This window comes from Prenolepis imparis, unplaced genomic scaffold (assembly GCF_030444845.1).
Source record: "Prenolepis imparis isolate NDT839.2.m4 unplaced genomic scaffold, iyPreImpa1.0 SCAF_2, whole genome shotgun sequence".
NCBI classification, from domain to species: domain Eukaryota; kingdom Metazoa; phylum Arthropoda; class Insecta; order Hymenoptera; family Formicidae; genus Prenolepis; species Prenolepis imparis.
The window spans coordinates 17,254,904-17,280,132 of NW_028141160.1; the positions used below are offsets into that span (position 1 = coordinate 17,254,904).

The following is a 25,229-nucleotide window of genomic DNA, read 5'->3' on the forward strand; positions in this document are numbered from 1 at the left end:
ATGTGCTCTGAAAAATGGATTTTGCGCGAAAAATCGGTAAATCTGACGAGCCTCGAGTCTGGAAAAGGACTCGTCAACCACTTGTAAAGACAAAGGATGTCCTCCTTAGTGAGGATACATTATTTTCGGAAGATCGTCGTTTTATAAATTGGCGAAAGTGGCTCGCCGATCGAAAGAAGCAAAATCGTCGCATCGAGGCTATTACGGGTCGCTCGCAAGTCGATCAACTGCAAAGTTCCTCGGAGAGATTTCGCGCTTTCGTCGAGATGAAAAATTTGATGGAGAACGCGGCCATACCGATACCCATGATCGGCGATAAATATCGCGGTGGACCGGAATTTTGGCGAACGCCCGAATTCCTGCCGGATCACGACGACGCTTGTCACTTGCCCAAAATATCTTTGACTCCAACTAGGAAAGAACTAAATCTTCCTCCGGATTTAATGCACGTTGGATTACCGGACTTAATAGCGAAGGAGCGAGATCTTAAAACTAAGGAGGAGTCCTGGAAACGTAGCGAGTATCTGAAGACGCGTAAATTCGAGCTGGCTGAGGAAATTGCATTGCTGTTGCCGAAAGAACCAGAAACGGCAGCGTTGGTCGTTCAAGGACACGTCTTTCAAAAGAAGAAAAAAAGAAAGCCGCTGTTACGAATTCCCCCGATAACTATCACAGAACCCGATGATGATGAGGAGTCACGCGATGATGCCGATCAGGCGATAATCCTGAAGATTCAAGATCGTGAATTCGTCTGGCGAAAATCTCTCTTCGAGCCGGTGGACGTTGATCCCATCACGTGGTCTCTAACTTTTGCGAGTGAGATTGATGAGTTAGTCGAAAAAGAAATCGTCCTCGAGAACAAAGGAACCCGTGTTATCGTATATCACTGGCGAAATTCGCTCTTTCGATCAAACAACGTATCTTTCGAAATACGTGGCAGTCCATTTTTCTTCGACAAAACGAAAGGTCTGATACTTCCAGGACAGATTGTAAAAATCAAGGTATGGTTTCGATCGAGAATTCGAGCAATCTTCAATGAATCCTGGCGATTCGTCACAGAACCGAGATTGAGTCCCTCGACATTCGTATTTCGTTTCTGGGGTTGTGCAAGCGATAGTCAAAGCGCAGAACTGACCGATCATCGAGCGATCGACGAACATTTGGATCGTCGCGTTCGCGATTCGATGATACGCTCGATCGTCGAAGAAATTTTAACCAACGTGGAAAATTACGAACCACCGGAGCCTGCTTACAAGACGTTACTTTCGCAAGGCGACCTCTTTACCTCTCTAAATCCTTGTTATCACTATCATCCAAGTATCGTGATACAATTGCAGAAAATGTATTGCGACGTTACTGATAAAAATTCATCATCCTGGAATTTGTCGCTGGATACTCTGCGAGATATTCTTTTACAAATAGAGGATACAAATTATAAATGCGACATGCTCGCCCAGTTCAACGACCTTTGCAAGCAAAGTCTTAGATCCAATTTAATAGAAATTGACTTCGCTTATAAGAATAAATATGACGTTGTGTATAATATTTTATGTACTTTCGCAAATCGTTTTGAAGATGAGAGTAAATTTGTAAAAAAGAACAGTTTGATACGAGAAGAGTCTGCAACAAAAATGGACCAACAAGAATCAATGCTTTCGCAAAGATCCAATAAAAATTTCCAAGAAATACATAGAGAAAAGTCAATCGATCAAACAGAAACGTTAGTGCAGGAAGGAAAGGAAAATTACGATTTGAATCTACAGCCTTATAGAGAAATCTTTTTCATTCGCATATATAAAGCTTTGGAAGAAGCAATAGAACGAGCTTGCGCCAGTATCGATTCTTTCAATAGGCTTAATGAGTTCAAGAAGATATAACGCAGATAATAATTTTCACAGTGTATACATAATATAAATTAACAAATTTAATGAATATAAAATATATTTAATATATATATTTAATATTATATTTTTATAATGATTTAATAGATTATTACATTTTATATAAGTTCAAAACTTTGAGAATTTTTTCAGCTAATTTGTTGTATAAAGTTATAAATATATTATAAAATATTATAAAAAGTTAAATTTTTAATTTAACGTTTTTTTAATTTAATGTAATTCATCAAATTAAAGAGAAGATACCTATAAATTTTTAAGAGATAGCCAGAAATATTCGTCGTCCTCGTAAAAGTTGAACATCTCTCCAATTCGATTTTATAAATTCACCATTCTTATTCTTCTTAAGCTTTCGAAATTCATTAAGCTGTAAAGTTTTATTAATACATTTATATATATATGTGTCTATTTCTATATTAAAAAAAAACTTTCAGTTTAGTCTACTAATGTTAAATATTAGTTTCTAATTAATAACAATAATCATAATTATTTTACAAAACTTAGACAAATATTTCGCTTTATTTTACACTTACTTGACGAGATTGTATAGGAATAATAACTGGAAATACGATCCACGTAACACATTCCCAATAAGGTTCTTCTGTAATGGATCCTTGATAAGTATAATAACTTGAACAATCGGTTGCTATTCGCATCCAAGATAAAGAGTCTAAGAATTAAAAAAATATATTATCAGAGTTAAAATAATAATATGATACATGATAAATTTTTCTATTCTTCAAATATTAACTTGGTGGAATATTTATTTCTGAGCCAGCATTCTGAATGTATTGCAAATTTTCAGAGATTCTATCAAACTTGACATTGTTGCATTGACAAGATTGAACCTGTAAGACAAATTTATTAATAGCATATAAAACATGAGAGATATAGTTACATATTAATAATTATACCAAAAATAAAAAAGCCAACACGCAAAGACCATCTCGGTATTTTAAGCATTCTTCATAAGTGAGATATTTCCGGTTCCAATGTACTATGTGACATTCCATAGAAAACCTACGTTCATTTAAACGTAAGATTTTTATTAACAATAATTTTTATATGCGACTATAATCACGGATAATATTACGTCCTTACCAAGTACCATTGATCGTGTGCTCAGCGCCTCTGCAATCTTCCTCGCCCCAACGAAAGTGAGCGTTGTGAAATTCGTACTCATCATTTAAGAGCGGACCTCCAGACACCGTTGACGGAATCCTATCACCACTCAAAAAAATTTCCGCTAATAAGCAAGGAATTTTATAATAAATTGAGTTTCACAAATAGACCATAACAAAAGGTACAAGTAAAACAAATTAAGTCACCTGTATTGCCGTCATTAAATAAGGTTGCAGTCCCATCTTTTAACCAATGACCATTTAAGATTAACGGTGGAAATCTCTTAGGTCGTACAAGGTCGTCAATTAAATCGATCGGTGATTGACCACTTTTTCGTAAACCTTAAAAGAAGATATAATATATAATGTATAATTTAAAAATTATAAAGTACAGTACGTATAACCCTCTGAGATCTTGTCATTATGTCCTATATTTCTTTACTTACTTATAACTCTTGTACAACTCGTCATTATTGTATTAATTAAGAATCACTTAGCGTAATATATAACTACAAAACATTTTTTGTATAAAATATAAATGCATTTTAATGTTACCATTATTTAGTTACATTTTATGATTTAACATCTTTGAAGTTAGCTAATTTATACAATTATCATCAATCATGATACTAATTAAATAATCAAGCTGGAGTTAAATTCTTAATGAAAATGCTTTAATTCTTGCCTAAATAAGAAATTAAAATGATTAAAATAATTCCATGTCTTCTATTTTAATTGTAAAAATACTTATAGTTGTGTCACATATCGACAATATAAAATAATTAATCAATCAAGCTGGAGTTAAATTCTTAATGAAAATGCTGTAATTCTTGTTCAAATAAGAAATTAAAATGATTAGATTAATTTCAAATCAATTATTTTAATTATTAAAATATTCAAATGTGTCACATATCGAAAATATGAAATAACTAGAACTACACAAGGGCGCGCTACGCGCGCGCCATTCTTCGGTTTTATGTTAAAAAAAATATTTTTTTAAAAATAATATAAAATTTGTTTAAACTCGATTAATATTTTTTCATAGAAATCAGCTGATTAAAGCGTTAATTTGCTAATTAAATTTTAAAATAATATGTTAAAAAATTAAAATAGTAATATGTTGTAAATAATATGTTATAATATCTTATTCTCGATTAATATTTTTTGATAGAAATCAGCTGATAACTTTCAAAAATATTAATTGAGTTTAAAGTATTATAACATATTATTTAAAATATATTATTATATACTTCTGTCAACATATTATTTAGAAGATATTGCAATTTTAATATTTTTAACATATTATTTTAAAATTTAATTAGCAAATTAACGCTTTAATCAGTTGATTTCTGTCGAGAAATATTAATAAAGCGTTACATTGCTAATTAAATTTTAAAATAATAATATGTTAAAAATATTAAAATAGTAATATATTGTAAATAATATGTTATAATACTTTATCCGCGATTAATATTTTTTGACAGAAATCAGCTGATAACTGTAAAAAATATTAATCGAGTTTAAAGTATTACAACATATTATTTAAAACTAATATTATTTATTTATTTAATTTTATTTTAAACAAACTGTCAAACTGCTAATCCTCGCGATGACAGCCTCTCGATGATACGAATATAACACCCAACGCGAATCTTGACAGCCAATAAGCATCGCGGAAAAGCGACAACAATAAACTTTGATATATGCGAGTATCGATTTTACATATCTTTTTTAGAAAAGAGAAAAGGATTCAGTTTTTTTGTCGCGCAATTACTCTGCCATGAGCATAAAATAATAAATACGAGTCAATAATAATAAAAAAATAACACGCACTTTATATCGTAATTTTATTATGCGCAAAGTAAGAATGTAGATAGATTAAGTAGTACGAGTCACAATTTCTCACTACGGTTAGAGTTTTTGTCGCGCAATCACTTAATTAATAACATAAAATCATTAATGCCAATCAAAAACAATAAAAAATTATACGCACTTTATATATCGTAAATTTATTATGCGCAAAGCAAGAATTTAGATAGATTAAGTAGTACGAGTCAACGATATCTCACTACGTGTAGCCTTTTCGTCATGCAATCACTTAATTAATAACATAAAATCATTAATGCCAATCAAAAACAATAAAAAATTATACGCACTTTATATATCGTAAATTTATTATGCGCAAAGTAAGAATTTAGATAGATTAAGTAGTACGAGTCAACAATATCTCACTACGTTTAGCCTTTTATTCGAGTTTTTCGTAAAAAATAATTGTTAAAAAAATGTTCTATATATTTTTATCACATAAACTTTATGGAACGGCATTGTACATGTGTGCAACTGTACGCAAACTGTTTTAGAGATAGCAGAACTCTTGAAATTCAGCCCGATCTCAGCTTTTTATTCGAAAATACGAGTTTTTCGTAAATATTAATTGTTAAAAAAATGTTCTATTTATTTTTACCACATAAATCTTATGAAAGAGCATTGTACATGATTGCCACTGTATGAGAACTGTTTTAGAGATAGCAGAACCGTTGAAATTTAGCCAGCATCTCATCTTTTTAATCTAAAATACGATTTTTTCGTAAAAAATAATTTTAAAAAAAATTACGGTTAGCCTTTCCGTCGCGCAATTACTTAATTAATAACATAAAATCATTAATGCCAATTAAAAACAATAAAAAATTATACGCACTTTATATATCGTAAATTTATTAGGCGCAAAGTAAGAATTTAGATAGATTAAGTAGTACGAGTCAACGATATCTCATTACGGTTAGCCTCTTCGTCGCGCAATCATTTAATTAATAACATAAAATCATTAATGCCAATTAAAAACAATAAAAAATTATACGCACTTTATATATCGTAAATTTATTATGCGCAAAGTAAGAATTTAGATAGATTAAGTAGTACGAATCAACAATATCTCATTACGGTTAGCCTTTTCGTCGCGCAATCATTTCATCATTAACATAAAATCATAAATGCGAGTCAAAAACAATAAAAAATAACACGCACTTTATATATCATAATTATTTATATTAATTATGAAAATATTGAGATGATATACCATTATCGTAAATATGTAATAATTATATAACCAAGCTGGAGTTAAATTCTTTATGAAAAGGCTTTAATTCTTTTTCAATTAAGAAATTAAAATAATTAGATTGATCCCAGATCAATTAAATTAATTATGAAAATATTCAGATGATAGACCAATATCGTAAATATGGAATAATTATATAATCAAGCTGGAATTAAATTCTTAATAGAAATGCTTTAATTCTTGTCCAAATAAGTAATTAAAATGATTAAAATAATTCGGTGTCTTTTATTTTAATTGTAGAAATACTTAGATGTGTCACATATCGAATATATAAAATAATTAGTCAATCAAGCTGTATTTTAATTTTTAATAAAAATGCATTAATTTTAGTCCAAAACATAAATTAAAATGATTAGATTAAACCCAGATGAATTATAATTATGAAAATATTCAGATGATATACATATATCGTAAATATGAAAAAATCAAATAATCAAGCTAAAGTTCAATTTTTAATAAAAATGCACTCAATATTGTCCAAAAAGTAAATAAAATGATAAAATGCATTATTTTTGTATACATATTTTTTTTTGTACAATATTTCATAGTCAGAAAAGCATACATAATAAAACTGGAATTTTATTAAATAAAATTTATATATACATTAGGGTTTCTATGAAGTCTGTTGTCACCTTTGTCTTCCGTACAGTGTACACGTGTACGAACGTTTTGAGAGGCTCTTTTAAGAAACTTGGTGGTGATGTCCCCCCAAGGGATGCGTATTTCGCTTATTTTGCGGTTTTTTATAATTTTGAGCCGTTTGCGATATATAAGGGTGACAACAGACTTTATAGAAACCCTCTATATGTATAGTGTAATAATTTCTTTGTTAAATAGATATAATAATATTTTTGATAGATTAAATTATTACATCACTTATCTCTCTGTGGCAAAGAAAATTCTTCTTCCACGAAGAAGATGTTGTGATCTATAATTTCTTACTATACGTTCGAATTTATGATTATAAAGATTTCTGAACGCTTCTATCTGTTGATAAATAAATTGTTTAAGTTAATAGCTCATTTATACTCAGATACAGTATATATGATTTTCAATGTTTGATATGATTTGAATACTTGATAGGAAGATATTTTTATCGCGTTCGGCACAATTATCCATGTGACGCACTCATTATACGGAGGAAAAGTGAGGGATCCTGAATAAGCGTAATATCCGGGCCACATGCATGCGTGCATCATCCAACTTAAGCAATCTATGACATATGATTTCATAATTAACAAGGGTTAATATTATAATTTCGAGCTCGAAATTTTCATTCATAGAAATTGAAAAATATATATGCTATCGAAAGTATATCATAAAGTAAAAATATGCAAATTTGCCACAATTTTTACTGGAAAAAATAAAATATGAGAAAATAAAAACTACTTTCTATTACGCGATCTATTAGTCTACGATTGATCAATTTAATATATTGATTAAAAAGATCGTAACATATTGTAGAATTACCAGGCGTAATATTCACGCTGCTATCTGATCGTTTTATTTCTGCGAGTTTATCGGTAATTGGAGCAAGTGTAGGATTGTCAGGAAGTCCAGAACAGCCAACGACCTTTTTTATTACAAATATACATATACATTTTTTAAATATATAATTTATATTTTATATTTATATTTTATAAATCCAGTGCAATAACCCAACAGCTATTATCTAGTAATCGATGATTTATCTCGAAAATAAAAATATTTACTTAATATTATTTATTTTTGCACTATTATACCTGTATTATTATACCTGTATGAGATAAGAGAGTATTACAATCCCATCAGATTTGTCGTAGCATTTTTCTATCGATCCATAACGCGTATTCCAATGCATAACTTGTGCCTCCATTGAATACCTTATTAAACACATATCATTTAAAAATTTTATTAACCAATATTATGTAAGCAAAAGTAAATTCATATAGGCTGAAATTATATTTTTAAATAATATAATATTAATTTTTAACATTAAATAGTCCTCTATCTAACCAAATGTTGTCGATAGAATGTTCTGCGCCCCGACAATTAGACGGACCCCAGCGAAATTGTACGTTCATAAACTGAAATTCATCGTCTTTTAAAGGACCGCCACGTATTATCGGCATTTTTCTATTCGCCAGTTCAAGATTAACTAAAAATTATTAAAAAATTATTAAATTAAGTTTTATAAATTAAATATTTTCTAGTAAATTCTTAACTTTGTACTAAATATAAATATAATAACCTGTTCGGCCGGTGTTAGTAAGTATCGCTGTGCCAACGTTTGAGCAATAATTGGTCAAAAGTAATGGGGGATATTTTTTGGTCCATACTGTGACGCGACTGATATCGATCGGAGATTGTCGCCATTTCGGTAAACCCGAGGATGATGTTGTGCATAATTTTTCTTTTTGTAAAACACAATTAAGGTAAAAAAGAGTTTAAAATTTAAATATATATTATACATACAATATTTTTAAGTATTTATAAAAAAAATATTTATAATCAATTTTTTAAAAGAGATCGAGTTAAAGATTTATTTACGTGACCATACACCTTTGGATTTGGATGTCATTTTCATATCACAATTATAATATCGAGTTTTCAAATGGGAGGTATGTGAAATTAAGGAGGTTCATTACTCTCAAGTGAGATATGTTATTTTTTATATAAATATTACAATCATCTTGATGACATTTGTGTAAACAGGTGTGTGTGAAGTGCTTATCAACATGTAATATGGTAAGAAGTTGCTAACGTATTAATTTGCAAACGCATTAGCGCTGTTTTAATTCACTTTATTTTTTTGAAAAAAAATATAGGATTACCTTCTATGCCTTCACATTATTTTTGCGAATTGAAATACGCTTTATCGATTCTTATAAATTGTCATTTGACGTTTTACATCATATTTTTTATATTTTTATAAGTGGCTTTAAACAAATTATTATATATCATGAAGTACTGAGCGAAATCTCGCGTGGATCGTTTGTCAATGCACGCATAAAATTGTATTACGCCGGAAATTTCACATACGAAGACAAATCTGAAATTTTCTAACCCAAATGTTTCCCATCTTTACAAAAATGTTGGACTCTTCGTTAACGGAATGTCTGATTATGTGTAGCAGTGTTGCTCTCATAAGTAAGCATCTCAAAAAGATACATATATGCGCACACATTCATGTATCAGTGAATCTGAAAATTTACTTCTAGTGTTGAATATCTTTACACTGTTTTAATATAATGTTCATTTATTCTAGTGTTATTATTGAGTGAAATTTTGAACTGGTCACAATTATTCTCATGGAAGGAAAACGATATCCATATACCCACTTTCTCGTTTGGATACGCTCATCAGAATGGTCCCCATACTTGGAAGGACCTATATCCCCAAAGCACCGGTAGCAATCAATCGCCAATCAATATCATCACCAGACTCGCCGTAGTAGTTCAACCACCAGAGCCACTTCGATGGAGCAATTATAATAGCGAACCCTTATCGATGACTATTGCAAACGACGGTCATTATGGTAGATTTGATTAAATTTTCTATAATTGAGAAAATTAATTAAAATAAATTATGATAAAGTTTCAATATTTTTATAACGTACAATAATAATATAAAATAAAAGAGATTAATTAAAATTATATAATATCTTTCGTATTATCGTTTTCCATTAATTTTCCATTAATTAAAACAGTGATGCTTCGAGGATCCTGGACCAATATTACGTGGCCGCAGCTTCAAGGGGGACCTTTGACCGATACGTATGATTTTTTTCAAGTTATCTTTCACTGGGGTCCGTCCAACGAAGAGGGCAGTGAACACACCTTGGATTACTTTCGTTATCCTATGGAACTACAAATCGTCCACACGAAACGTGGAATTAAAACGCCGTTGGAAGCGATCGCTCTTGGAGCGAAAGACGGAATAGCGATTGTTTCATTCTTCCTTCAAGTATAATTTTTTGTCAAGGAATAAAATTAATATGTCTCATCACAAATATAACTTAGATACGCATCATAGATAAATTATACGGATAATCCTTATCTGGATCACATTGTGAGAAATTTATGGCGCATTGCCCAGCCGGGACGTAAAGTCCACATACCTCCTTTCCCATTGGAATGGGTTTTTTCACCTTTCGACAGAGATTATTATACATACAGTGGTTCTCTCAGCCATCCTCCTTGCAGTGAAATCGTTACATGGATCATTCAGCAAGAACCAATCGCCATATCCACAGCGCAGGTCAAATAATTTGTAAAATAATCTATTTATCAATCAGATATTTGTTGTTTTACATTGTCATTAGTATGTATAATCTTTTGTTATAGATGGAACAATTTCGGAAACTATGTTCAACGGATGGACCGTTACTTCTGAATTGTCGACCGGTTCAATCGCTAAACGATCGTGATGTTTACTTTTATGAAGAAACCTTATCGTAAATGAGAAATGAAGAAAGCTTTTTTAATCCATATTTATTTTATCAAAATATTCACGTGATCAAGCATATACGAAACCTCTTCATTTGCGTGTTAATTTTAGTAAATATGTATATAATTAAAGTCAAACTAATTCGACATGTTAATAATATTCTATTTACACACACATATGTAAAATTATCGTCAATATGCCTATTGCAATGTACGAGTTGCTTAATTTGAGAAATATAAATATAACGTTCAAACGTTAAACATTTTTATAAAATACAAATATAAATTGGTATATTTCTCTTACAGTTCGTAAAAATATGTAAAATCAGTTTACACAGAGAACAACATCTTTATTAGCATTAAAGTGCGTTCTATAAACACGTAGGACATCTCTTACTTGACTGTTTTGAGAAAATAAAAATATATTAAAATTTGTGTTACTCTCATTATACAATAAAAATTCTTTTGGCACAAGTTATCATAATACATTCTTTCAAAATTAGTATCAAAGAGAGAAGCATTCCTTTAGTTAAAGAATATATATGACGCATTCTTTATATATAGATATATAATGTATCCATATATGTATCCATTTTCTAAAATGGATGATAAAATATATATCTATACTAATCTAACATATACGATTATTAGAAGTTGTTGGAGCCGATTGATACTTCTATCACTTTAAGTTTTCAAATCACAAGAAGGGATTTTGGTATCATAAATATTGATTTATTTTTAGAATATATATAATTATAAATATATAAAATTTAACGATGTTACATAAAATATGCGCATATTAAGAATAAAAGAAATCTTATTTATCTTTTTCAAATCAATATATGTATATGTTTAAAAATTTCGGCTATAGACAAACAAAATACTTAAAAAATTTATAGATTATAACGCGTTATATAATTTTGATATATTTTTCAATGAAATATTTTAACGTTGCACTTAAAAAATCTATCAATAGTGATAATATCACAATCAGTCCCAGCTCTTCTACATACATTCACGCACAAATCATCTCATTTGTCAAAAATCATTTTTCTAAAAAATGCATATACAACTTTGTGCGAAAAATTATTTTGTTGTCTCTTTAATTAAGTAAATTTTTCAGAAAGGAAAGAGGATTCGAACTTTCTCACGTATGCAACGCATATACTCGAATCTTATTATCTGCACTGGCAGGTGTATTTACAAGACGACAAGATATCACGAATAACAATTCGCGTTTTTGATCGCCGGCAATCGTCGTAAGATCCAAGTGAGATATCATCCATAACATCGTGGCTTGTTATTCGGATTGAACACGACAAAGATGCGTATGTATTGTATATGTACATCAGTGTATTGGTCACATTATTGCTGACTTTCAGCAAAACGCGCGCAAGGGAGTAATCCGAAAATTAAACGTACTTATCATTACCTCACTTGATCGGACACTTCGCATAAAACAGAACGAGATTTTTTTTCTTCCCTAGTCGCAGTTCTGCGAGTCACATTATTGTCCTTGACTCACAAGACTTAAAACAGATGTTTGTCGAAAATGTTCACGGATGATAGTACACGAAGATATGAAAATGAAAATGTTCCCTCTTTCTCAATGAGAAGAATGAGCATGCCACGACATTCTTTTCACCTCATTGAGACTACGAACTATGGATCATTCATCCTGCATATCTCTTATCGTTCGACAGAGAAAAGCGGACGTTATTATTCCGAATGTCTGAAATACATAAATGATTATTTTAGTCTTGTTAAATATTCCAAAGAAAAAGGAGAAAGTTATCTAAGAAGAAAAGTTCAATAAATCTATTATTTGAAGAGAAATTCTTTTAAATGAAACTTGGTGAACTTAAAGTATAAAATTAATAAACTAAACTATACTTCTGTAAGAAACACTTTATAAACTCTGATGATTAAAATTGCTTTCTTAGATAAGGTCATAAACTTTTGACTCAAAAAATAATTACGAGAATGATATATTTTTTTGAATCAGTTTTTTCTTTAAAATTTTGCGCGAAATGGTTGATAAAAAAGTAGTACCTGTATTCCTGCCATTGCCATACCGAGAAACACCAATGTGAAACTTTCGCACTGCAGCCAGTTTGTGACTTTTCCAAGGCAGCCCTAGAAATGCATTGTGTCGATTGAAATAGCTATGCCATATGCAGCGATAATAGTTTTATAATACAAAGTGTACCTCTTTATGTCTGTATCCATCGTGAGCCTCTTCGTTTTCTACCTGACACGCGGCCTCATCCTTCGGCTGCGGATGAAGCCACGGTTTCTCGTTCTATCAGTGACAAAGGATTACTCACATAAAATTCAAGCATTCACTTTATCACTGATTTTACTCACATTTTTGTGAAACACCCTTGAAACGACGCTCATCGGGCTGCCTGTATTCTTATTCTGTAAAATAGAAACTTTTACTGTGCGATTTTATTAATAAAATAAATTTTAATTAGACATCTAATAAGTAGACAATGAAAAATGAGAATATTTTTTAAACGAAAAGTTAAAATTATTTTTAAAAAAATGAAAATATTAGTTTATATAAATCTATGACTTGTTTCAAACGAGATGTCTAGAGGTAATAATATCGCATAACATTTATGGACTTGTGTGTTTGCGCATTCAAAACATATTTTATTAACTATCTCAATTTTCTTTTAAAGATTTGTCATCCAATGTTCTAAGAATAAAGAAATTCTAAAAACAATCAATTCAATTGCATAAGATACCTCGGAATTTTTGAGAACACAACATGTGAGGGGAACCTGCCTCCTGCTCCCTGAGATTTGACCGTCCCTCCACCAAGCCGTGCCATTATAATCGTTGTCGCCATGAATTCCACAGCAATTAAACTGCAATGGAATCATCCATGTGCTCTTCGAACTATCGCGAAATGTCTCGTCGGACGGACGATTTCTGATAAAGCATCGCATGCAACCTCGTCATGCATGAAACATAATTCACAAGCATGTTTCCGCGCGTATACATGTTGCAGAAAAAAATAAGTCGAGACACAGAAATCTTTCAACAAAATATTGAATAAAAAAAGTTTATCGCATTATCATTTTGCTCAATTGTCGTGCACATCAGAGATAATTACGACATGCGAGCGAAAATAAATCCAGAATAAAATGGAAATCTTGATCACCACATAAAAAGTAAAGATTTACGTCAAAAGTTAGAAAATATTCAAGAGATAGATTAAGCGAGAGATTCAGATTAAACCAAAATCAGAAATATCGCAAAAGGACGAATGTAACGAAAAACATGAGCAACTTTTCATGTCGTATAGAGCTCAAAGATGAGTATTTAATTGAAATCAACCCTCTTAATGCAACACCTTGTATTGCGCAAAGTCCAAGCTATGGCTGAAGGAGATATCGCTGGTCGGATCGTGACCATAATCCGCCGCCAGTTTGTTGGTGAGCCTCTCCTCTAGATCCGACAAGATCTGGAAAGTCATCAACCCACCGATGGCCGCCGTCACCAATTCCGTGACGATGAGCGCGACCAGCATGCTTATGTACTGCGAAAAAAGAAACGAACGGCGATAAAAGCATCGTCGACCTTGACCTCGCACAGTTTATAACGGTATGCGGCGTCGTTACGAGGTAATAAAAATGTCGTTTTACTCACGGTGGCGAGAATGCATTGATTTCCGCGTAGAGCAGCGCGACAGCCGAAGAAGCCGACCGTAAGCACGATGAAACCGAGCCCGAGGAGGCTGTAAGCTATGAGATTAATAGTTTCGTGCGGCTTGACGTCAGATACGAAAAGATTGAGGATGTGCCCCTTGCTGGGCTCTAGGAGCAACCAAGCCCCTATAACGAGCACTGTACAGCCAGCCAGCTACCAAAAAAGAAAAAATCGCACGGTGATTTCTCGCGTAGGTCAGTAATTTTGCACCGTAAGAAACCGTTATGCGTATTTAGGATAATGACGTTTAAGTAACGTGATGCCTTTTTTGAAGATATAAAATCTAATCGGACGTTGATCCGACGCAAAAATTCGAAAGCTGATTGTTTTGCTCTGGAGTACATACAGAAGAAGTATTTATAGGTCGAGCACCAATGTGTAAATTGTAGACAGATGTCGCTATTTTTAGACTCAGTTTATAATGTTATAACATATATGTGTGTATTATTTACCCATATTAATAGATTGAACGTAAATAACGCGATTTTCAAGTATTTCATGTTCGTTATCCTTGACCCTCCAATTAGTCATCAATCTGCAAATATAACAATGCGCGTGACCAGTGTGTAAACTTTAATATATATATTAATTTATTATACAAAATATTAAACTTTTCGATTTATATATCTTTACAATTTGTATCGTTTTAAACATATTAACACGTAAAAATAATGCAAAATAAATTATGTGTGTATAACCATTAAATATCGCAAGCATTTAAATATCGATTTATTCTCTTTCTTTTAGAAACGTTTAAAAATATGCTTTCTTTCTTCAATTTTTATAAAATTTGATAGATAATTTTTTAATTTTATTACAATTTTTATTGCAAATTTATTCAAAATTTCGTACAGGAGATATTTGTTTTATTTTCGACACAACTTCGAGTATAACATTGAAAAGATGAAATACGAAAAACGTTTCTGAATTTTTAATTTAGATGTTAGCAAAAATAATTAGATTGCCTGATTGATTACTATTTTTTCTATTATTATAATTATAAGGGAACATTTTTAAGAATTGTTTATTATATAAGTTATTTAATTCTCATCTTCATTGACAGCTATACATACTTCGTATCACATTTGCGATTTAGAATTTTTTATTTATAGATAACAGATAATTTTATAAGGTTTTCTTATAGAGTTACATTAAAGACAAATCGTTAAACTATTAAAAAAATCTCACTATGGAAGAGAGAGCAAAAACTTTATGATAATAAAATTGTGTACAGGCATTACCTGTCAGCAGCGAGATAACTTACTCCACTCGACGTCAGTTATGCTCTCGATTATTCCTACTGAACACTTTTGCATATAACTCTGTCGCACGATTACACAGTCGCGCGTTTTACAAACAATGCCACACAATTATAAACACGAAAATCACAAACACAGATGCACAGATTAGATCCGTAATCCTCGAAGATCATCGCTGGCTCGATACGCGATTTCACAGGTGGTACACGATCTCCGCTATGTGCTATGATGCTTCGTTATGTCATCGGTCTCTGGGAGATCACTCCCAATACGCTCCTCTCTCCTGACGTTCGGATCTGCGCGATATTCGAGACGTCGACACTCAGGACGTCGCGACGCCGTAGGTTGCAACGAGAGCAGAGACGGGAAGAACGGGCCCGCTTATCACTCGATACCGGACGATCGATAGAACCTCCTCCAGCATCCACGTACTCTCTATCCCGCGCGTCGAAAACCCGAATTCTCTTACTCGTTACACCCTGACGAAAAAGATGAAACCGCGAAACGAAATCGAAACGAACTGGAGCCGGATTCCGTCTGCCGTTTTTCTCACGTCCCTACGTCATCGACGCTGGTCCAGATGCGTCTGCGTGCTTCCGTCGTCGCGGCGCCGACGCTTTATCGTCAGGGGTATGGTCGATTCCCCCGACCCGCCACCCAGGATCCCGTCGACGGGCTCGGGGGATGCCTCATTGACACGCTCCCGTTTTTCCCCTCGCGAACGTGAATGCGTGAGTGAGCTATTTACACCGCAAAGCAGCTCGAAATTTAACTCACGTCTTCATTAAAATGTTGCAAATCATTAAAATGTTTGCGGCTCTGCGTCCCCATTTCTTCTAGAATTGCATAGAAAATATATATAGTCGAATGGATTAAATAATATCGCTATAAACTCAATTTCCTGCAAAGAGGTGATATTTCAAATATATTAATAAAATGAAAAAATTATGAATTCTACAGAGAAAGAACAATTTATTGTCACACAATGCTATGCATGACTTATACGCGTGTGAAACACAAATACGAAAGATCTTATGTGGGAATTGGATGAAGGCTGTTAATTTAACCGGAACGCGGAAGCTTGAATTAACGTTTACGTAATAGCTCGAGAGCCTGTTGTTTTATGCTAAAAGGGATGTATCGTGTGAGATGTTGCCTCGAAAAAAAATCTTATATATTATGTAAATATAATAAATTTTTATTATTAGAGAGATATTAACAATTTTTACAGAATTCGCGCTTAAATATTGTACAGCTAAAATAAATCAACGCTATAATAGAAGAACACTTGTAACACGCGTACATAAGTTTTTTGTTTGTTTGTTTGTCTTTTATTTTAATATAAAACAGCTTATATAAATTGCACGGCAGTGGATACGCCCGCTATACGACTAGAGATATGCATTCAATCAAGTCGTATCGTACTTAATTCCACTCGACGCCGTTTCGCCCGACACTTTCTCGCAGATCTGTCAAACCTAATATCGAAAAGTCAAATAGCGTCGTCGAAACTATGAGGAAATGGGCAGTTACGCGTGTCTGAAAGACGCACTTTATCACGTCATTGGCATGTGACGCAATTTTTTTTTCTACCTCGCTTGTACAACAGTCGCTAATTAGAAACCGCCGACGCGATCGTGTGAACGAGAGTGAGTAGTAGTCGGAATGGAAGCGACACTAAATCGTTGTTCAAAAATTTTACAAAATTTAATATAAAACACGTTCTTGCGATCTTTTTTTTTACACGTACGTACATACAACGATATATATCGTCGGTTAATTGCGATTACGATACAATAGAATATGACATGAGCAAACACAATCGTATAAATAAACAGGTATTATAGTACAAAAGTGATCGGGATCGACCCATTTACAAGATCACGAGCCGATGAGACTCGCGCAGTCGTACATACATAAATGCATTCACAAATACACTCGTATAAACTTACAACCTCGTCTTCGAATCTTAAGGCTACGCATTGGACGGTTGCATTCGTAGTGGTACTTTTGTTATTTTTCTCTCTCTCTCTCTCTCTCTCTCTCTCTCTCTCTCTCTCTCTCCTCTCTCTTCTTCTCTATAATTAAAATGTACGTGTGCGCACGATGATCCGCATGAATTTCCGCAGAATATATATAGAACATCTTCAAAGTTATTAGTCAAGACTCGATTAATGCAACGGCAACTTTCTCGCGTTGCACTTATAGTCACAATAATAATAATAATAATAATAATAATAATAATAATAATTTACATTGCAATCGCGATGGCGATTATTTATAATCTCGCAATTTATTGAAATTCAGTGCTCGACGAGAAATAAATGAAGCAAAATGTCGGTTCAGAAAGATATCCCGCACTCTCTTTCGCACGTCCCTTTTACACGTGCGATATTTTCACGGCCTCGTTTTATACCGTTGCATCTGAACGTTACATCACGCTGCTCTTTTATGGATATCACATGCGGAGTAACTCGTTCGGAATGTATTCCATCGGGAATTCTGCGGATATATATTTGCGCGTCCGCGTGAATCGGCACGCAAAGAGTATCGATACACATTCAGAAGATGACATATGAAGGGCAGAATATATACGTAGAAAGTTCATTCAACTACTTTCCATAAGCTTTCATATGCTCTTCATATATGGCGCTTTGGGGGTTGTACATGTCAGAAAAAAAATACGTGATATTAATTACTCTGAATTCTGTCTTATCGTCATATGTCATATACGTATTTCGTTGAAATTAAGTACGCTTTTATCATTTATCATATAAAAGAGGCAGATAATCATGCATTTTAAATGCAAGATGACTCGACATGATTTCTACGCGATGTGAGATTTCAGGCATTTCAATATCTTACAGTGTCGATAAAACTTTGATGTAAAAAAAAATATTACGTCCATCACAGTCTTACTTGTATATATATACGATATCAAAATTACACTGATGTTATATTAATTGATTTTTGTATCTTCTTTGACGTGTAATTTACAGTTTAACGAGCTAATACGTGGCTGCTATTCGTGTGTCATCGAATCATGTTACTTACAATTCCGTCGTAGTCTCTACAGGACTCTGCTCACCCAGATACGTAAATCCAAGATGCGAGTAATCCTTCCTCTCTCTGAAGGTGACGTTGTCGTTGGACGGACTAGGGTTGAGCAGATCTCCACTGTGATTGTACAAGGGATTAAGTACCGGTGTCGCGTCGCGATTGTTCAGGGTGTTCGTGTTGCTTGTGCCGTGATTCTTTCGGCCCAACGTGGATCGCCGTAGGGAATGGATATTGGTGTCGCCGTGATTACCGGCGATGCTAGACGCGCGAGCCGTGGTCGCCGCTTCGGAGCTAACGGGACTTTGTTGGCCTTAAACGGAACACATAAGCTCGCTATATACTTTGGATCAAAGCGTGAGCGATGTAGCAGTTATAAAAACTATATTATTTTTTTAACTATATTAATATTTTTCAGGGCGATATTATTTTAATAAAGAATTTTAAATATATGAAATTAATAGTGTGCGACTTTTTAATACATTGCAAAGAGAAGATGGACCAGTTTTTTCTCGCATACAATTTCTATCATTTAATAATTCGGTGAAATAAACAGATATTAGTTTTGAATTACCAGTGCTGTCTCCATGATCTTTGGTGATGTAACTGACATTGTCTAGGCTGAACGCGTGATTCTTGTTGCTAAAGTCCAACTGCAAATCGTTGCAACTATCGTTGTCATCGACCGGCACGCTCATCTGAAGTACTTGTGTCTCGTACTCCTTCAGATTCGGTTCCACGTAGACGGGATCGTAACGCGGCATTACGTACATGCGTTGCATACGCTCTTTGTACGCTTTATACCTACGTCACAAGATAATTTGGAATATGAGGAACTATCTCAAAGGAATTGCGCAAACACCCTGGAAAAATTACAAGCCAACGTCGAAGTAACAAGCGTTCGCGAAGATAGCCAGAGCGGAAAATGCAATTAAAGCTAATGGAGATAATAAAGAGCAGGATGAATTTGCATCGCTCGCACTAGACGAGTCAAATGAATATTTACACTAGCGAAACAACTCTCTCATGCGACTGTATAATAAGAGCTGAGAATCGTAATAATAGCTAAAGTTGTCTCTAGAATGATATGTGTGCACAGTAACAACTGTGCATACACATAACAATTTTTCTACCGAATGAAAGCATGCAAGAAGGAACGCAAGTGCAACAGGAAAGCAAGTTCACGAACCCGGACATAAATTAGTCTTCACAAAGAATATTTGTAAAATATTTAATATTATACACACATATATATTAATACATGTATATATTTTTTTCTTTGCAAGTAATTTCTCCTATATTATAAGACATTGATTTAATTATGTTCTTGTGTTTTAGCTTCATAATTAAATTTTCTGACATGTATGTGTGTTTCGATTATTTATTTTTAATAATTATTTAACTTTTTAATTATATTCTTGTATTATATAACTTTATAATTAAATCTTTCGAGATGCTTGTCAAGTGTATTTTATATTACTAGTAACGAAATCATGATTTCAGCATTAAAATTATGCATGAATGGGACTTACTTGGACCAAGAGACGCAAATATAGATGATACCAGCGATGCCGAGGATCAGGATAACGCAGGCAATGATGATCAGCGCATATGGGAATACTTCGCCGCTAAATGCGACCGCAGTTTGTGTTCGCACTGATTCAGGTGGCATCACAGGTGCGTGAATGTCGATGGCGTTTGCTCGTACTGCCGTAGACACATCGAATGTGATATTCGACATAGCCGACTTGTCCATAATTGATCTGTCAAGCATTCGATGCTTTTAGTATTTGCTCACGGTAAAATGTCACAATATAATTGAACGTCGTAATTGATCTTTCGATGTGTGCTTGCGTGGGAACCATTTGTTCTCCATCATCTATATAATCGGATAAGTCTTTATTCGTATTTAATCAATTGAAGTTGAAAAGAAGCTAACATTTTCTGATAAACTGTCATGAAACTTATTGATTTGTATGTCTACGAACGATGTAAAGCATACTGCGAAAAAACTATCAACACAGATATTATTAGAAAAATCTTATTGGAGTTGAGGAAGATTTTGTTCTTTATTAGCTATAATATTATATAATTTATTAATTATATAATTTATTAATTATATACTTTATTAATTATCGTTAAATTAATCGTGAAAATATTTACAGTAATGTCTATAAAAGCTATTCTGTGTCGTTACTAATTGTATTGTAGATTACGAAACGTCTTATAAAAAGTAGTAGTAATATTTGTAACAAAATCTAAAAATACAAAGCATTGATGTATCGAAATATGCATTTTGTATATATACAGCGTGAGTACACAGCAAGTAATAGTAGTTACGTAATACTGTTCCGTAAATAACTATGAGATAACCGCTTTAGCGTGCATAATTACAAAGACGAAGGATCTAAAGTGCCGTTACAATAAGACTTCTAAGAAGATTTTCAACATAAGCTTCTCATGAATATAAAAATCCTGAGGAAGAAACTTAATTTAACGATTTCTAAAAAAAATTCTATTTACGTGTATTTTAACTTGGGACATTTTTAAACTTTTTTCTTTCAGTTACTGTGTATACATTAGAAGACGTACCTCAACACTCTGGTGCTGTTTCTACTGAGTACGGCCTCGGTGTCCGGATCGATCGCGTAGAACCACACGTCAGAATCCTGCGGGAAGGTTTCTACGGTGCCATTTTTCGTCAGAATTTTTCTCGTCACGACCCTATCGATGCCGATCAACAGGCCGCTCTTCCGTTCGATTATATTCGCTATCTTGCCGGCTTCCTTTTGCAACGCATCCGGCGCCGCGTCTTGCACCACCAGGATCATGAGATTCTCCTCTCCGATCAGATTGACGATCACCGGCGCGACGATCGAATTGTAATTGTCAGTCGAGTTGGGATTATCCCGCACGCGAACGTCGAATTTAAATGGGAGCTCGGACGAATCAACGTGGTCGAACGTCACCGTCGTCCTGATTATCCCAGTGGAGCTGTCGATGGCGAAATAATCGGATCCCCGTCCCTCCAGGATCTTGTACTCCAGCTTGCCGAACTTGCCGTTGTCCTTGTCATGAGCCTTCACTTGAATAACGGTGGATGAGAATTGTGCGGTGTGCGGAATCGCCGCGAAATAACGTCCCCTCGCGAGCTCCTGACTCGCTTCCGGGAAGATAAATTCTGGTTTGTTGTCGTTTACATCCAGTACTTGAATCTTCACCTGCGATTAAGCGCGTTTCGATCATTATCAGAGACGAAATAAATTGATAATTTTGTTGCAACGAATTAAGTTTCTTTAAAGAAAATGTCAGCATTATTTCACTTTACATGTGTATATCTAATCTTTTATAATAAATCCTTTAAATTACAAGAAGAAAGAAGACGAGATAAAAATGATATCTGTAAAAAAAATATAACTTGGTCATTTTTTAGTATCTTTTCTATATTTGTTAATCTTTTCGTCTCTGATGCATTTTTCTATATCTTCTTAACTATGTGTATTTCATCCTATTTATGAATATTCATGCATTTAAAGATTGAAGCGAAAACGTCTTGTACGACAAATTCGAGAAACATCATCGTGTCTCACCATCGTCGTGTTTCTGCCTGAGTTTAATAAGCCCGAGAGGGATTCCAACTTGATCTTAATCTGGTAAGACTCCGTCGTCTCATAATCCAGAGCGCCTTTTTTCAGCCTCAGCGCACAATTCCGCTCCTCCGTGACGTTCGCTTCGAAGAGGCCGGCCTCATTGCCGCTGTAAATCTCACACCTAAGCGGCGTGATGTCGTGCGCGTGACTGTTGATGATGGTGATTATCTTTATTAGCGTATTGTCACCGGCGTCCTCGGGCACCTCGACGTTGTACGAGTTCTCGGCGAAACCCAAACCGATCTCAGGCGGCACCGTTGCAACGTGACGCACATAGACCGGCACAGTCGTCACGGATGACAATTGCGGGTCTCCCATGTCGTACGCGCGCACGTCGACCTGTCGCAGAGGAGAAAGGAATCGCCGCGTTGTTAAGATGGGTTTAAACGAGTTGGACAGCGGACCACTTTCGAGTTACGCGTGCGAGATTACTTACCTGATACTCGGAGTCGGTTTCTTTGCGCAAGTCGTCGCGTATTCGGAGTACGCCGGTGTCGGGATCGATCACGAAGTACTTGCTGGCGATCCCGCGGCCGATGATCTCGTATCGAACCTGCCGGATCATCGTGATCGGTGAAAATTCCCCGAGACTTAACGAGAAGAAATTAAGAGAAAAGTATCCACCCTACCTGATTCCCCGGTGCGGTACCGTCGGAATCCGCGGCCGTGAGATTGATCACGGTCGTTCCTATAGGGACATCGTCGTCCAGTGTAATGGGACGCGGTACCGACGTAAATACCGGCGGAATGTCGTTCACGTCCTGTCACGATACGTTTAGAATCGTTATAAATAGTTATCGACAGCCCCCACGTAATACTTAAACTAGAAGAGACAGTAGATAATGGATAGAACGAGCGTCGCGCTTTTTGATGCGCTCAACGTAAACCGGTTTCGTAAACTGATTACATATGAGTTCATTCGTAAGATTATGACAAACAAATCAGATTTTAGTTTTGATATTTCAATTATAGATTTCCATATAGAATTGCAGATTCGAAAAAATATGATTGTCAGAGATAGATGTATTTCTTTTTTTCACAAATATATATATATGATAAAAATGTTCTAAATTATTAATTATAAGCAAGAAATTAAGAAATTTATTTTATTGCATTTTTCATAATCGCGCTTCTTAAGCGACAAATAAATAAGAATGAAGCTCTCTCTCCCTCTCTACAGTTATGTGTCCTGTGAAAGTGATGCGCTACATGATACGCCAATGTGAACACGACACAGTAAATCAATGACGAATAGTGAAAACTTACTGAGACTCGGGTTTCACTTATGAAAAATACCTGAACATTAACGACAACGCGAGTGGTGGAGCCAGGTAAATCGCTGGTGTTCTCCTCGGTGCCTACTATGAGAACGTACTGACTCTGACTCTCGTAATCGAGACCGCGGATAGTTTTTATGACACCGGTCTTCGGGTCTATGCTGAAGAGTTCGGTATCCCCTTGCTTGATCATGTATGTAATTTGCTTCTTTGTGTCCGGATCATCGGCCTAGAAATGATCGCGTTAGCTTTAGAGTCGAGTAAGACCGCACCAGAACGCGTCATCCTTTCCACCTCATCGATGGGACGGGAATCATCGACGACGCGAAATATCTCTCGAGGGTCTGAAAGTCGAGACTAGCGTCTCGATTATTCATAAATTTTTAAAACTCCCCGGATGATTCCTCGGTTGACATTTTGTCGATAAAATTACGCATCTCGTATTAATTCATCGCGAAACTAATTTAATACTTCTCGATATATTAAAGGAGGGAGAGCGAAGGTGCTCTATCTCGAGACAAATAACAATCTCAAACTGAGATTTATGTCATGTTGCACGACTTTCAATTCTCGTTAAATCCAAGCCCATACGGATTAATGTCAATAGATAAATTAATCGCTTCTAATCGCTCTTATGTCGCGCCTTACACGTTTTCTAATCAGGGACACGCGCTATTATTGATTTGGCATGCGACTTACCGTGACTTGAATCACATTATAGTCGGGCACGTTTTCCTTGACACGTGCCTCGTAACTGCTTTGGTGAAACACCGGAACCTCGTCCTCGACATCTACGACTTTCACTGTGACAGTCGCGGTTGCCAAGCGATAATCGGGAGCTCCATCCCTCGCAGTCACCACGAATTTATATTCCTACGCAATTTACGCAAATGTCGAAATAAAGTGCAGAGAAGCAAAATAAGAAAGAGATTACCAGAGATTATATTAGAGATTTTAAACTTATAATTTAATTAATTCAAAAATTTTTAATGCAATAGCAGAAATACTCAGAAATATGTAATTTTATAAATAGCTTTGACGATATAAATAATTAAAAAACTAAAGTCATTAGATTTTCGTCGTATTTTACATATTATTATATACAGAATTATAAACGAATTCTACTAACACACATTGTGTTTCCACGAATGAAAATTGTATAAACTTAAATTTAAACATGCTCTTTGCGCGTTTTCTTTGTCCCAGTGCACACGATGATACACAATGGTAATTTAACCGTAATAACATCCTCGCAATCGGAGAATAAACTTAAATCGCTCGCGTTGTAAAGCGTTCTCGAACTGTAATCACGCTTCGCAACTTTCGTAAAACGGAAGAGCATTCCCGGAAGATTCGAGATTAAGTTGGATAGCTGCCTCATAATGAATCTTAATAAGCACTGCGTGTCATGTAATGTAGCCTTTTGCAAGTGCAAAGGAAAGACAGCAACGAAAGACTCATTGACTTTTAAAAAATCTCTCTCCAGAGAATTCCAATATAGTTAAACATTTACAATTTCCTAGCTTGAATTATCTCGAAATACGTGTATTTTCCAGAATAAAAAAAAGTTTGTTATAATAAAAAAAAATATAATTTTACATCAAAATATACTTATGGTCTCCAAGTTAATTTCATGTGCGAGTGTGATTTGAATTTTTATATACCAACTTTAGTAAAAGTCGAGAATATTTAATAAAAATTACTC

General features: G+C 34.2%; 6 protein-coding genes across 14 annotated transcripts in view; 2 read left to right on the forward strand and 4 right to left on the reverse strand.

Moving 5' to 3' along the window:
* The first annotated feature begins 10 nt into the window (after positions 1-10).
* On the forward strand, positions 11-1,877 carry LOC145932926 (MYCBP-associated protein). Its single transcript, XM_083032152.1, has one exon. The coding sequence runs from the start codon at positions 15-17 to the stop codon at positions 1,875-1,877; it is 1,863 nt and encodes a 620-aa protein (XP_082888278.1). The 5' UTR covers positions 11-14.
* A 263-nt stretch (positions 1,878-2,140) lies between these two features.
* LOC145932927 (carbonic anhydrase 2-like) lies at positions 2,141-3,490 on the reverse strand. Its single transcript, XM_083032153.1, has 7 exons — positions 3,466-3,490; positions 3,227-3,361; positions 3,000-3,144; positions 2,813-2,918; positions 2,650-2,746; positions 2,432-2,568; positions 2,141-2,265 (listed from the first exon to the last, which is right to left on the reverse strand). The coding sequence occupies exons 1-7, from the start codon at positions 3,488-3,490 to the stop codon at positions 2,155-2,157; spliced, it is 756 nt and encodes a 251-aa protein (XP_082888279.1). The 3' UTR covers positions 2,141-2,154.
* Positions 3,491-7,785: 4,295 nt separating this feature from the next.
* Positions 7,786-8,694, reverse strand: LOC145932928 (carbonic anhydrase 2-like). The gene is made up of 4 exons (XM_083032154.1): positions 8,664-8,694; positions 8,365-8,562; positions 8,130-8,271; positions 7,786-7,996 (listed from the first exon to the last, which is right to left on the reverse strand). Exons 1-4 carry the CDS (start codon positions 8,692-8,694, stop codon positions 7,885-7,887), a joined length of 483 nt encoding a protein of 160 aa, XP_082888280.1. The 3' UTR covers positions 7,786-7,884.
* Positions 8,560-16,137, reverse strand: LOC145949110 (tetraspanin-11). 2 transcript variants are annotated; one of them, XM_083058850.1, is made up of 9 exons: positions 15,546-16,137; positions 14,734-14,816; positions 14,222-14,434; positions 13,926-14,111; positions 13,315-13,437; positions 12,929-12,982; positions 12,771-12,863; positions 12,614-12,697; positions 8,560-12,293 (listed from the first exon to the last, which is right to left on the reverse strand). In XM_083058850.1, the coding sequence occupies exons 2-9, from the start codon at positions 14,779-14,781 to the stop codon at positions 12,231-12,233; spliced, it is 864 nt and encodes a 287-aa protein (XP_082914976.1). In that variant the 5' UTR covers positions 14,782-14,816; positions 15,546-16,137; the 3' UTR covers positions 8,560-12,230. The 2 variants fall into 2 exon arrangements, with proteins under 2 accessions (XP_082914976.1, XP_082914975.1); XM_083058849.1 differs by having other exon boundaries at positions 15,523-16,136.
* On the forward strand, positions 9,206-10,573 carry LOC145949111 (carbonic anhydrase 1). Its single transcript, XM_083058851.1, has 5 exons — positions 9,206-9,263; positions 9,382-9,651; positions 9,823-10,079; positions 10,149-10,373; positions 10,460-10,573. Exons 1-5 carry the CDS (start codon positions 9,206-9,208, stop codon positions 10,571-10,573), a joined length of 924 nt encoding a protein of 307 aa, XP_082914977.1.
* A 1,441-nt stretch (positions 16,138-17,578) lies between the features above and the next one.
* The window catches only part of Cad99c (cadherin 99C), a 105,536-nt gene continuing 97,885 nt past the window's right edge, over positions 17,579-25,229 (reverse strand). For all 8 annotated transcript variants that reach the window (XM_083058863.1, XM_083058864.1, XM_083058862.1 and 5 more), the window contains 9 exons: positions 24,224-24,397; positions 23,544-23,753; positions 22,877-23,008; positions 22,684-22,800; positions 22,188-22,586; positions 21,190-21,818; positions 20,130-20,360; positions 19,172-19,401; positions 17,579-18,910 (listed from right to left, as the gene is read on the reverse strand). In XM_083058863.1, the coding sequence (XP_082914989.1) occupies positions 18,591-18,910; positions 19,172-19,401; positions 20,130-20,360; positions 21,190-21,818; positions 22,188-22,586; positions 22,684-22,800; positions 22,877-23,008; positions 23,544-23,753; positions 24,224-24,397 (2,442 nt within the window). In that variant the 3' untranslated portion in view covers positions 17,579-18,590. The remainder of the gene's footprint in view (positions 18,911-19,171; positions 19,402-20,129; positions 20,361-21,189; positions 21,819-22,187; positions 22,587-22,683; positions 22,801-22,876; positions 23,009-23,543; positions 23,754-24,223; positions 24,398-25,229) is intronic.